The 14,387-nt window shown below is 40.8% G+C and overlaps 2 protein-coding genes across 4 annotated transcripts in view; both read right to left on the minus strand.

Annotated features, from left to right (window-relative positions):
• Nucleotides 1–527: 527 nt before the first annotated feature.
• On the minus strand, nucleotides 528–2,879 carry LOC110856518 (pseudouridine-5'-phosphatase). Its single transcript, XM_022105001.2, has 6 exons — nucleotides 2,422–2,879; nucleotides 2,051–2,331; nucleotides 1,048–1,502; nucleotides 908–967; nucleotides 763–819; nucleotides 528–694 (listed from the first exon to the last, which is right to left on the minus strand). Exons 2-6 carry the CDS (start codon nucleotides 2,109–2,111, stop codon nucleotides 638–640), a joined length of 690 nt encoding a protein of 229 aa, XP_021960693.1. The 5' UTR covers nucleotides 2,112–2,331; nucleotides 2,422–2,879; the 3' UTR covers nucleotides 528–637.
• Nucleotides 2,880–12,192: 9,313 nt separating this feature from the next.
• LOC118437776 (neuroligin-4, X-linked-like) overlaps nucleotides 12,193–14,387 on the minus strand; it is a 50,666-nt gene continuing 48,471 nt past the window's right edge. For all 3 annotated transcript variants that reach the window (XM_035857126.1, XM_035857125.1, XM_035857124.1), the window contains one exon: nucleotides 12,193–14,262. In XM_035857126.1, the coding sequence (XP_035713019.1) occupies nucleotides 12,797–14,262 (1,466 nt within the window). In that variant the 3' untranslated portion in view covers nucleotides 12,193–12,796. The remainder of the gene's footprint in view (nucleotides 14,263–14,387) is intronic.

Raw genomic sequence — 14,387 nt, forward strand, 5'->3', positions numbered from 1 at the left:
TGGTTTGATCCTGGGTCAGGCTAATTCTTAATTGATAATCTGGAGAAAGTAAAAACAGATACATATGTATGTGCGTGTTTTGGCGAAATGTAATTTAGTTCACCCACTCAATATTTAGCGAATTCTGTTTTTTCAACTAAAGTTCAGAGAGGCATGCAACAGATTTGGCTAATTCGAGAATGTATATGACGACTACTGTTCGTTCAAGAAAATAGAGATACAAAATTTGAGAGGTTGTCTGATAAAATTTCCTTACATGACGAAAAAAATTTAATTTACCAAATTTAATAGCTTTTGTGTTTTTTGGAACAAATAGTAAGCCTTGCATACATTATGGAAGTATCATTTGTTCAGATTTAAAGTGCCGTGATGCTGTATGCAAGCAAAACTTGCCCTTAAAAACTGAACTCCAAACTTTCTCCAGCTAAGCGGACTCCATCTGCAGTGGAGAAAGCACACCCACTGAGGAAATCAACCTAGAAATGTGTCTGTTTGGAAAAGAGTGCGCACACTGCTCGGAATCATAACTTGATTTATTATATATTTTCTATACTTTTTATTTAGTATGATACTTATCATAAATTTATTTTCTCAATTTTAAATACGTTTTAGGACTGCATGTATAAATTACAGATTTTTATGCCCATTTCGGCAAATGAAAATGCTGCGGGTTGAAATCTTCCAATGATTTAATCTGCAAAATTAGTTTAAAATGCAGGCGTTAGGTTAGGTTTGCGTCAATAAATGTATGGTTTTACATACGATTTGTGTGGCATTCTGCGACGTGATATCGAGACATGGGTCCGGCACCCAGACGACCTATTTGTAAGGAATTGGTCCAATTTGTGACGAATTAATTTTTGTTGATACTTTAATAAAGGTTTAACAAGCAAACAAATAAACAAACCTGCATTCCAGCCGCCAATCCAGCCTTCACCCCATTTATGGAATCTTCAAACACCAACACCTACACATGGTGAAAGCATAACAACAACACGACCTGTAATCAAACCATAACAAAACTCATAAAAGTAAACACACACTCACGGATTGCATGCTTTCTGGCGGATTTGGAAATCTTTTGGCCGCAACGTGGAAAATATCCGGATGTGGTTTCCCCTGCACCACTTCGGGGTCATCGGATCCAATGACAATGTGACTAAATTTCCCGAAAAAGTCCTCCTTGCCTTTCGACTTGAGACGAAATGTGGTCGTTTTACTGCTTGTCGCAATTGCTTGAGGTATCTGAGCCTGGGCAAAGTGCGAGACCAACTTTTCCGCTCCAGGCATCATGTCCACGTGTTGGAAAACGGAAGGGTACTGGCTTTCCATGAGGTCCAAAAACTCTTCACAACTGATTGGCAAGTTGCACTTGGTTATCACCGCATTCGCAGCGTCTGTCGCTGTTCTGCCGAGAGCGCCTAATTTAGCCTCTAAGGTATATTTAGACCCAAAGTTTTCACAGATTGTGCTAATGGCTTTTTCATACTTGGGCTCCGTATCTGTTAGATAATAGGAGGAGGAACATATAATTTGCTGTGGATACTTAATGGCACCGTGTCCTCAAAATAAATTTTCAAAATCTCTAGCAGTGTTTCGGGTGAAAGTAAATAACCAATTGCAAGAAATAACGGGGAGAAAGTGGTTTCTTGCAGGTATTTTAACCTCCAAGAAATGCAAGGCGCAAGAAACTACGTCCCGCGGTCATACTTCATACGGCACGTGGCTAGATGGATCATAATTCTTGCACTTTCTCCCAGTTTCTTGCACCTCGCATTTCTCGCTTTGCACTACAAAAAAATGTAGCAAACCCTCAAACACTGATCTCCCTTCATCTTACATACAACGTGAGGTTACACAATTAGCAGAATCATCCCTTTACACCCACATCAAACTTGTATACACACAGATAATAATTCCCTTGTGTACTGCTTGCCGATATTATTTTCAACATGTCAAACTTAACAAAAGGAGGGAAAGACTCAATAAAAAGTGTATGTCGAAATATACCCAGAAGAGAAAGCATTGTATTCGGAGGACGAGCACTTACCCAGTAACAGACCATCCATGTCAAATATGACGTGAGTTATAGGGTGAAATTTTTCAATCATTATTGCTGCTTCCTTGTTGCTCTCGATGTTCTGTTTGTGCGGTTGGTATCTTTTCCCCGTCGAACTACTACCGGGTATGGGACTTGCTACTGTACGTACTTCTTCCCACTTGGTATTCCGTCCGCCGTGGAGCGAGGCCCGGTATAATTCTGATCTTGAACTTTGCTTTCACTTACAAAATCGTGTAAATGCAATGCAATGGTGCAATGCAGTATCCAACCTGATACAGTCAGACACGCCATGTGTATATACTACTTAACGTGTTTTGTTTCTATGTATATTTGCATATTTAAATATATTACTCACTCACCTTGCCCACTTCTCTCGGAAAAGTGTCACGAACGAGGCTTCGTCCACTCCGCAAATCGGTTCGGTTGTTACCCGGTATCTGAGAATGCTAAGATTACTTACTTACACTACACCACTAACCATCTTACAATGCCATCATCGTCATGATCATCGGTCGGTGAATGAACATTGCTGGTTCAGTGATTCTTTTTTCAGAGAGAGAGCCGAGATTGTGGGTGAACTACAACTCGTCCGTAGTAAAGTTGTAAGACTAAAAGCTCCCCAGGATTCAGGTGCTTTTAGTTAACCGAGACAAGTATTTTGTTCCCTCGTACTTAGCGTTTTAAGTGAAGATGAAAACATGAAGGAGAGGAGAGGAGAGAAATGTTGGCAGAAGGAGTGATGGGAAATCAATGAAACGGCGGCCAGCAGGGCGGAACGGGGCCCACACAACTACTTTTATACTGAGGATGAATCTCTCCACCAGCCAAAATCCAATCCAATTCTCATTTTATTCCGTGGCTTGGTTCACTTGGAGAGTGCTTGCATGGTTGGCTGGATACACAACAAGATTAGATTGTGGATCTGTCTATATTAGCGATGTCATATTTATTTATTATGGACTTTTATGTGGAGGACCGAGGCATACGTGAGATATAGTAATTATCAAGTAAATGGTTAAAAAACGTGGGGATCAATCAATCGTGGTTGTTCATATATTAGTAGAGGGCGGATATGTATGCAAGAAAAATTTGTAAAATGTGTATTTAATATTTGAGACCAAGATAAAATATTTATGATACGTATCAAAAACATACTTAAAAATACGAATTAAAAAAAATTATTTTTGATCATAATGCTCTGGGTTTACTGGTGTACAAATTCTTCGACCAAAAAATTCTCGTCTCACGTCATTAAAATGTTTACAAAATATATGTATTTTTGAAAATATATCTAAACTATTTGCAATATATATGCATTTTTTTAAATCTCTAAAAAATTTACAAAATTGATGTATTTTTGAAAAACATCTAAAATATTTACGTATTTTTAAAAAAATAGTGGAAATATTTATATTTCTGAAAACCTAGAAATATGTCACAATATGCAAAAATATTTTTAAATTTTTCCGATCTATACGAGTGACCTACCCACAAAGTTTGACCGCCCGTCGACATCCCCTGAAAAAGTTTGGAATAAATCCATATCCGCCCTCTGCATATTAGAGGACGTGTCTCTGGTAAAAATGCAATTATTCATGGAATCATTCAACATAATCTAACACCGAGTGACGGGGGAGTGAGTGGGCTTAATGGATTTGTATTTACAGAGGAGAAGAAACATGAGCCGAGGAGTCAACTCTTTCCATGATTAAGTGCTATCTATTAAGCACCCTTTTTGGTGGAGGAGAGGATCATGTGATGGAAAATTATTTATTAATGATGAGTTCATATATTATTCATATTTATTATTCTTTCTGGCATCGGTCGCGATCGGGCAGTGTGTAATTGGCCACACGACTCACTAAACACACGAGGAGTTGATTTATTGGGGTAATAATTATACCAGTATTTTCCCAATGCACATATGCGTATGCATACATTAATTTGCCTACACTGTTAAAAATCTGGTAGAGTGAGATATATACTCCGTACTGGTATTGATCTGGTAATAACTTTCTACCGGGTTGGTAATAGTTTGATTCTGAATGGTAAATTTTGCATTGCCACAACATTATTGAACGGTAATGCCCGTTATTACCATTTCCGGTAGAGTCATACTTGCATACGCACTCCAGTCAGTAATGATTTAACACCAATTTTCTAAGAGTGTGCATACCCTGGAATTTTCCTAATTCTTAAATTAAACGACCCTTATAATTTGATCCACTTCTCAATGTTTTGTTCGAATATTAAGATTTCTCCAGGGTATATAACAATGAAATTATGTAGGAGTTCTCTCCAAATCTCGGAAATAATATTCCTTACTCGGAACGAAAATTGTTTGCAGAACGTTACATTACAAACTCCTCAAAGATTTCAATTCGCACATATTCATTGTTTTATTATGCCTGTATCCTCTCTCTCTCTCTCCTCGTGTGAGATGCTCGAAGGAGTGATAGTCTCATCAGTCCGAGGCAGAGAAAGTGCTTGTGAAGAAAAGCATTTAAATGTGGAAGGAACCTCAATATATTTGGTTAATAGTGAAAGTAATGGCGAAATAAGTAATATTTGTATAATGGTGAAATCCACAGACTCACACTGAGCAAAAAGAGAAAGAAAGAAGAAGAAGAGAGTGCACACAATCTCAGAATTTTGCTCGCTCTCCTGCCCGGATGCAGCTGATTTATGAAGCTCATAATCTAAATCGGACAAAAGATTTACGAGGACGTAATACAAAGGGTTTTCTAGTCTCAAATCTCACTCAATGAGAAGACCAGAAACCAAAACTAGGCACTAAGAAATAGGGTGCAAAGAGTACACTATTTTCTAGCACCAACCATCCATTCATTCTTCACCCACACACACGAGTTGGATTGGATTTTGGGGGGTCGGAGTAGTAATAACTGGATTTAATCATCAAAGGATATCGTGGGTGGGTGGATAGGTGTCAAAGGAAAGGTTTGATTGTGGGCTTCTGAGACGACAAAATTCACATTTATTTACCTTCACGTTGGGAATTTATTATCTAGTTATGATTCATTCCCATGTTTTACTTTATTACGACAAGTTGGCCTTTCAACACGGCATAAATCGAGTAACAACAATTGCTGGACCGTGACAGATGACAGTTGCGACACGCAAAGTATGGGTGGGACACCTTTAAAGAAAATAAAGGTCACAAACTAGAAAAACAGTGGTGATGTCACAAAGAAGTAATTCTTGGAGTCGCATTCACAGTGAGGGAAGCATTTTATTTTGCTAGATTCCATTCCAATTCATAACACTACAATCAGACCAGCACTACTACGTAATAGTGGCCGCGGAAGTGTGGGGACGTGGGGACACTGTCCTCACGGTCTCGTGGGACCGAACAAAAACCTCGACCACAAACTCAGACCAAAATGTAATATTTATATTACCTTTCCAATCAAATTTCAAAATAATTGATTAAATTTATAACTATGGTTTGATCATTTAAATAATGCATGTAAAAAAGTCTCTTATTTAAAAAATCAAACCATAGTGTCATTTGAATATGCAATTTATTTTGTAAGAATCAGCTAGATTATAATTTTTACACATTTTCTTAAATTTTCATGAAGATCTTGTATTTATCAACTTTCATATTAATGTTTTATCATACCCAGTATTAATTCTTTACAAATACTAGATTTCTTTTGAAACAAACCTTTAGCTCCAAAATAAGAAAGGAAAATATTCGTAAGCAGCTTATCTAATATGTCCCCACAGTCCAAATTATCTTCCGCGTCCACTGACCACTATTGCTGCTTCTGCTACTTTGTCATTCTACTGCTTTTTTTCTCCTTTTCAAAGAGAAAGGTTTAAGAAAATCCTTTGTGGCCTGGTTGACATTTCATCTTGTAGAAGATGATAAAACATAAATCTCCTTCCCCGAGTTGAAAGACAGTTTGGACAATGTTTCTTTGATAAGAAGTCACTTGACATGCGATGCAGAATGCTTTTTCGCCCGCTCGCTGCCTGGTCTTATGTTTTAGAAATAAGTTGCGAAATTTCATGTAAATATCAAGTTTGCAAAGAAGTTGGGAAACGTGAATTCCTGCCTTGTTTCTGCTTTTCCTTTGTTTTTCCTGCCTGACATTTTTTCCGCATTTGGATCTCTGTCGCCACGATGTTTTCATGTGGTCTTTCAGACGCTTTTCTCCCACTATGCGATTAAGTTGACAAGAGAAGAATTTTAAGTGGTGAGAAAACTAGGAAGCAAATTGGCTCGCCACGACATGTGCGGAGAGAAAGAATCTAGTGAAAGTCATAAACTTTTAAAGTAGGGAAAAATGAGGAATATTGGGTGTCACATGTCACATGCTGCTGATCTGGTTTATGGTTCTAAAAAAATAGAAATGCTGCCTTCCTTAGCCCGAGTCAGGTTATTATCAATAATTGAAGTGGGTTTGTACAATTCCCACAACATTTGTAATTTCCAGATTTTGCTCATGCCTGAATTTGACGTCTAATTTTACATATTCTACGTGCGTGTGCAAAATCTCAAGGCTCTCGGATAAGCTTAATCAATAGACAGAAAGACAACCATGCAGCAGGGTACATAAGCCCTGGCTACAGTGCAACCTTGTTTAGCCCGAGTCAGTTGTTACTGTTATTAATTAATAATTGAAGTGGGTACTACCAAAATTTTGCTCATGTTCGAAATTGATCCCTAATTTTGCATGTTCTGCGAGTGAGCAAAATTTCAAGCCGACTAGATAAGCTTTACGTGCGTCATCAATAGGCAGACCGACAGACAATCATGAAGAGTACATAAGCCCTGACTCGGGCTAAAAAAAACAGAAAAGCAAGCTACTAATAACCTTTTATTAAGTAGAAACTAATACAGTGTGGACACTTCAAAGACGTCTCAATCTCACCAAATTAAATAAAAACCTGGCTCCATATGCACCTACATTTCGCAACGTTTTGTTCCCCCTTCTTACTCACCGAAATGAACAGATTGATACATACACACATACCCTCCATAAAAACACTAATGGAAAAGATCATGATTAAATTACAACAACATTACACTGCGCAGTTAAACATTCACCGACTCGACTTGACTTGACTCATCCCATGTTTTCTTAGCTTGGCACATTTCCCTCCTTGTTTTTATTCCCTACCTTTCCTTCCACCAACCAACTGCGTACTCTTTTTCAGCTAGTAAAACTTTCACCGTATTTCTTTGTGATCCTGTATTATGCATCAGCCTTCATTTTTTCTAGTTTTCCAGTTGAATTAACATTTGTTGTTTTGCTACGCGTCCGGCCAGTTTACTTTGGACGATGTTTGCTCCTCCGCAGAGAGGAACTACTTAGCTAAATAAGATTTTCCGAATTTCTTGCTCACTCTGCTGCTTTTTCTGCAATCTCTTCATCGAATTTCAACCAACCAAACCACCCCCTGAGTTACGGAATCCTTGCAGACGCTTACATGCGCTTGGGGCAGTTGAAATATGAGATTCGTCCCGTTCAACCAGATGAACGGATGAAAGATGCTTATGCAGATTTCGTGGAGAGAAAGCATGCATAAAATGATGGGCTCTGTGCACACTCTGACCCACATAAATTCTGCCAGGGCACAAGATCAAGTTATTTTTAAGGTGGAATTTTTTTTCTACGTGATACATATACAACGAGGAAATGAAAAACGTTGCTCAAATCTGATCAATTTCTACTCTGTCAGTTTCACCTTCTTGCGGCGGCCAATTTAATTCAGGTGGTGGGAGGGAGGGAGATTTTTAGGCTTGATATGTCAGACGTGAGGGAAGCGGTGGGGAAAAGGCGAGTTTGACCAGTTTGCCGTGTGTACATACGTATAAGAATTTAGACAATGTATGTATTTTAAACATGATATCCTGGACTTTGCTATTTTAAGTGTTTCGTTCGGGTGAAAGTAACCACGTGCAAGAAATAACGGGGGAAAGTGGTTTCTTGGAGAGATTTTGACCTGCAAGAAATGCAAGATGCTAGAAACTGCGCCCCATACGGTGCATGGCTACAGGACGCATATTTCTTGCACTTTCTCCCAGTTTCTTGCACATCGCATTTCTTGCGTTTCTTGCTTTACAGTGAAAGCAATGTAGCAAACGAACCACTTCCTATTTTATAAATACTTTGTTCGCACAAAGGATTATTTTCCTGTTCATAAATCTCCCCTGTTCAGCAATTGACTGTATGTGTACATTTACAGTGGGAATATAATACCCCCGATAAAAAGACTGGTTTGAACCTAAATAGAATGTGAATTGGTAAGAATCGGAGCCGCTAAATGTTGGGAGATCACACACGAGGACGACATTCCTGAGCCCAACCATACACACACAATGGCACGGAATGGAATAGGATGTGGGAAACAAAACCCAACGTATCTATAACGTAGGCTTGGCTCGCTGGTCTGGTCTGGTGTCATGTCCCAGGCTGCGAGCTGCTCTTATCAAACCTGAGGGCGAAGGTTATATGGACATATTGGCGGTCTGGTCACTGCTGCCTGCCGTTTGTCACCATCATCCTCCACCAAAAACCACACCACAGCAGCGACTGTATTGTCCCGGCCAAGCAGGAACCATCGTCGTCCGTCCACCAGCCACTGAACTGCTTCTACGTCGTAGTGAAAGTGAAAGCGAAACTATTTTATCAATAAATACTCTCCAAACAAAGAGTACATTCGGCTTTGCTGAAAATTCGACTACTGTCCAAATAATTTACGCATGCTGCCAACCAGGCTGCACACGTGGTTAAAAGACTCGTCTCGCATAGAAATTGTGGATACTGGACTGGACCCGTTTCTAAAATTGTTTAGGAAGCGGTAGTAAAAAATCATGCAGGATGAAATTCATTTCCACATGCATTCTGCCCGTTTCCAGTGGCCGCGGAAGCTGTGGGGACATCTAGGGACGTTAACATTGTAGGATGGGGGAGAGAGGGGTTTATATAAGATGGGCAGATGATGGGGACATCGAATAACCGTGGGGACATTGTCCCTCTGTCCGCTTCCGCGGCCATTGTCCATTTATGCATGCACATGCCTCTGCCCAATTATGCTTTTTGATCAGTACACCACCCACACGTGGAAAATCAGTGGACAACGAAGGAAGCCAAATCATGGCGGTAATTTTGCCACAACAAAATATTTATTGCTCTAGTTTGGAAGAGAGAAAGTAAAGAGAGGAGAAAGTTGTTAGGGATGGATGGACGGTTCCATTAGTTCTTTGTCTCGTTCTCTCGTTGCTTGTTTTTCTTCTATATCCTTTTACCAGCCAGGTTGGAAAAGGTGGTCGTGATGGCCGTGGTGGTGTGAGGTTGCTTTCATTTATTTATTCATGACTGGCTCACCAATACGTCCTCCATCCATCCATCAATTCAATCAGGGTTTGAATGAGGCCAAAAGATTCGGCCATGAAAGAAAGCTTACCCCTTTTTGACTTGATGATGACGAAGGACATGCACAGTTTATTTGTATGGTGGGCTATTTACTAAGGGGAATTTGATCCCACTTACTTTGATGTTTCCTTTGTCAAATCGAATTTAGATCGAATACTTTCGTGACTTCCTGAATCCTTTATTGTTTTACGATCGGATAGAAGAAAATAAAACTGTCGGCAAATGAGCGGTGTGTTTACGGTCTTAAATTACATAGGAAGCAAGTAGTGTCTCGATATAAAATGCGATTTGAGACATTATTCCAAGAAATAATTATTTTACACTGATTAGTTTTGGCCGTGAGACGGTTCGTGGCACGGAGTAATTATTCTTTGCGATGGGACTATTTCCTGGAAATGTGGATGTGAAGAAGGAGGCAAAGGAAAGCAAGGATTGATTAGTTCCTGCTGGTGGTATGTATGTATGTAGTGTGGAAGTGTGCATATCGTTGTCGCATTATGTATAAAGTTATCTACTTTCTCCGCCCATTCAATGAGTTTACTACATGTACTTACACTGTTAAAAATGTGGTAGAGTCGGATATATACTCCGTACTGGTATTGATTTGGTAATAACTTGCCACCGGTGGGGTAGTAGTTTGTTTCTGAGGGATACATTTTCATTACTAAAACATTACTATACGGTAATGCCCTTTATTACCAGTGCCGGTAAAGTAATATACATATGTAATGATTTACTACCAGCTTTCTAAGAGTGTACTTATCTACATGCTACTGCAGTATTTAGATAAATGCAACGCGGAGGAAGTTTCACTTTTGAAACGTGACAATTTCCTAAAACTCGTCTCCGACTGACGTTCATTTTGGTGGCAATGAAATCAAGCGAGGGATACATTTTGCAATTGGATATCGTGAATATCCTCCGCACTTTCTGTATCTCTTTTCGCTTGTCGAGGCTTCGTCAAGTCACTGAAGAAAGCAATTTCCTCCTATTGATCCAGTTTATGTAACCAAATCCAGAAATCCAATCCACCCATTTCTTCCTGCTTCCCCCTCTACACACACACCTTACACTTGCACTGTCCTGTTAAGTACATACATCTCGAACTACATGAATGCATATGTACATACGCGGATGGAAGATATCAGGGGTGGGCAAGATACCGTGTCAAAATACAGGATTTTGAGTTCCGTTCTCCCCAGGATTTGGATTTCCAGGGTTGTTACACCCACAAAAAGATGAGAATCTACATCGAGAATACGGCAGTTTTACGAAAATACGTGTTTTGTGCAGGAATTAACTTTTTATCGATGTCAAAATATTTTATTTTGCAAAAAAAAGTCGTAACAATAATTTAATTTGTCAGCTATAAAAACTTAATTTCTTCACAAAACCTGTATTTTCGTACGATTGTTGCCTTCTGCTTGCAAATCCTCGTGTTTTTGTGGGTGTAACAGTCCTGGAAATTCGAACCCTTAAGAGATCCGAACTCAAAATCCTGCATTTTTACAAAGCATTTTGCCCACCTCTGCAAAAAATATATATTCGCTTTCTCTCTCAAATATGTACGGTCACCATGCAGCCGTAGAGATCACTCCACTCTTTATCGCTTGCTTCATACAAACTCGCCATGTTGCATAATGTAATTCCTTCATGTACCTACGTGCATTCTTCTGTCATCCTCACTTTCCTTTCCTTCACCCCACCCCTTTCAAACCATGGCTGCTTCTGTGCTGGATCCAAACCGGAAGGAAAAAGAGTTAGACAACGAATTCCGAGTGGTCGTACACAATTCAATCGGAGCGCAGATATCATTTAGAGTACATTACCGACAACTTTCTCTCCTTTGTTGTGTATCCCATTCAATGGGCGGTGTGGATGTAGTTTAAAGCGAAATCGATTTCTTTTCTAGTTTGTTAAAGGTGGTACTGGTGACTAGTGTTAGCATGTATGTATGTACGTATTATTTGCCAGGAGAACGTGTTATCTGCCGGGTCTGATAGTTCATATATTATTATTTGATGTTCTGTTGTGAGCTCGTTTCCTTTCTTCTTCTTCTCTCCTCTTCACTCTTGGATGGATGGAGATGCAGTCATTTGAATCGAGAATTTCACGTGGGAATCTCACTAGCAGGAAGAAATAAGTAAGTAAAGCGGGCAGGGCACCTGCGGGACTGGGGGAAGTGAAAGTCGGTTTATATTCTCAATTGTGTTCAGGTTCACGTTGACTTAAAAGAAGGAGGAAAACTCGTATTTTCAACGGGTTGATGGGTGAGCACAGATAAAAATGGGACACCGTAGCGTCTATTATTTTTCCAGGAGGGTGATGTACATACTCATCAAAGGGATGTTATCATGTGCGATGTGCACATGATTTTCTCATTAGAGACGCAAAACTTGGAGCAGGTTCCGTTGTAGAGAAAATCACAACGTGTCACAAACAAGCGTGGATGGAGGAGAAAGTCGGGCGGAGTTTGTTTCAGTTTTACTATATATATTTTGGCCGTGATATCTACATTATTGTGTTACAGGCTTGCACGTCCCCGGAAATTGAATGCACAGAGAAGGCAACAGGGCTCCGATAATGTGTGACATGTCGGGCCTGCTACGACGGAATATTTATGACCAACAACTCTTGACAGTGAGAGAGAGTTGCTTATGTACTTTGAAATAAACAATTTCACAGAGACAAAAAGTCAAAAAAGTCGTCCGTTTACACATATTTCATTCGTTCACGTAAATCGTTTTAATTTTATTTGATTCAATTTTTTTCTCAACCTTATTATTAAATAGAGACATGGAAAAAATGAGGACACGTGTAAATACAAGAGACAAAGTACGGTTTACATATATACCCAGTTTTTGATTTGTCATTTTTTTTACCTTGTATATATAAAATATGTTTATGAAAATCCATCAAAAGTACGAAACATATTTTCAACCTTGGTTCCTCGTCCGGCCTCCTTTTTCTGCTAAATAAACATCAAAGAGGTACGACGGGTACCAGTGACCGCGGAAGCGCGAGGGGACAGAGGGACAATGTTCCCACGGTTAATCGATGTCCCCATCATTATATAAACCCTTCCCTCCCCTATCCCTCAATATTAATGTCCCCCGATGTCCCCCCAGCTTCCGCGGCCACTTCCGAGCACATACACATACCACCGAAAATTTAATCATCTCTCCCCTTTCCGCAGCTGGTTTTTGCTTTCACTCAATTTTTCCCAATCCTTTTCCCCCCACTTTCTGACTCGGATGAGCAAGTGTTGAATATTTGCACAAGATTTAAAGGATTTATAGCAACAGCACTAACTCCCAAATTCTCTTCACACGTTGAGCTGGTCTTGTGCCGGAGAGTAGTTTGAATGTTTTTTCAGCGATGACTTGAGCTGACTTGGGTTGTTCGCCGAGTTTGTCGAGATGGACGAGACGGAGGAACTGGTGGAGGTTGGGGTCGCATTGGCTGTCAGAATGGGGGCAGAATTCGGAGCAGTGACAACAACGGGCGACGTATTGACATTTGCATTAGGCCCGGAACAAATGGATCCATCAGGAGAAATAAAGGTATCTGGGCTGAACTTTACAGAGGGCGTTTGTCTCTTGGGCGGTCTCGGGACTGATTTTGAGGCATTCTCAAAGTCAAACTGTATCACATTCCCGCAACCACTTTCTCCACCACCACCACCGGTGGCATTATTATTATACGGGACTGATCCTCTGCTGCCTGGTAAATTACCCACGATAACACCTGTTCTCCCCCCGTTACCACCAGAACCAGGACCAGGAGCACTCGTGAAACCAACTGCGGAAGTAGCAGCATCACTAATCCCGGCTGACAATAACAACTGCTCTTTCATATTGAGGGCTGGTCTCTTCCCCGCCGCAGACGAAGATTTATGACCTGTCCCGAGGAAAAAATCCGATCCTCCTCCACTGCTGGATACTTGAGATGAATTATTCTGTCGATAATTTAGCATCATCGCTGCAGCCAGGATCGCATCTGGCATTGAAAGCTCGAAACTGTGTCCTCCGAGAGTGCTGCTTCCACCACTACTGCTGCTCCTTTGTCCTTGTCGCTTATTCGAGGGGAGGGTGGACGTGGATGTGGAGGTTGATGCACCACCAAGCATGAAAGTGGGGGCTTGATTTTGCGACGGATTTGCATGCTGATAAGGAGACGAGGTTCGACCACCACCAGAGTTAGCAGCACTTTCTGCGAGGAGTTGTTGCAGATTGGCGGAAATTGGCAGATCACCGCAAATATTGGGCATGGGAAGCATTTGATGCTGATTCTGGTGGTGGTGGCGTTGCTGCTGGTGAAAGTTTGGTATCTGACCGTTCTCTTGGAGTCTCACGGGCGTGTTGTGAATCGAGGGGAGCACCATCGTGTCGGCGGACGAGTAGGTGGATGCTGATTGTCCCTTCGTGGTGGTGGGGTCGACGGATAATTGGAGGTCGGCCGAGGTGGGGTAGCTCGTCGGGTGGTCTAGTCCGTCACCAGAAGCGGAAATAGGTCCGGGATGGTTGCGATAAGGTTCACTTTCCCCACCCCGAGAATGTCTTGCTGCTCGTCGCTTGTCGCGAAAATAGTAGAACGCGACAAACACGAGAATGTTCAAGATGAGGAAAGAACACCCGACCGCAATTGTGACGGAGAGGGCGGTAGAATAAATTTGGAAACCACCCGGATCACCACCACCAATTCCGTTGGAATGGTCGTTATGAAAACGGTGGTGTGGGCGAGAGCCGAGTGGACCGGATATATCGCCTCCTGGGTAGCTCGAGTAATTACCTGGGAGAGAAAAATGACACAAACAACGTTATAATAACGGGTATTCAGCACTTTATCACGTGCTCGAAGTCCACTCGTGCGAGTGGGTTTTGGGGAAATTGAAAAGTTGCAAAAAAATATGAAGA

Source organism: Folsomia candida, unplaced genomic scaffold (assembly GCF_002217175.1).
Source record: "Folsomia candida strain VU population unplaced genomic scaffold, ASM221717v1 Fcan01_Sc016, whole genome shotgun sequence".
NCBI classification, from domain to species: domain Eukaryota; kingdom Metazoa; phylum Arthropoda; class Collembola; order Entomobryomorpha; family Isotomidae; genus Folsomia; species Folsomia candida.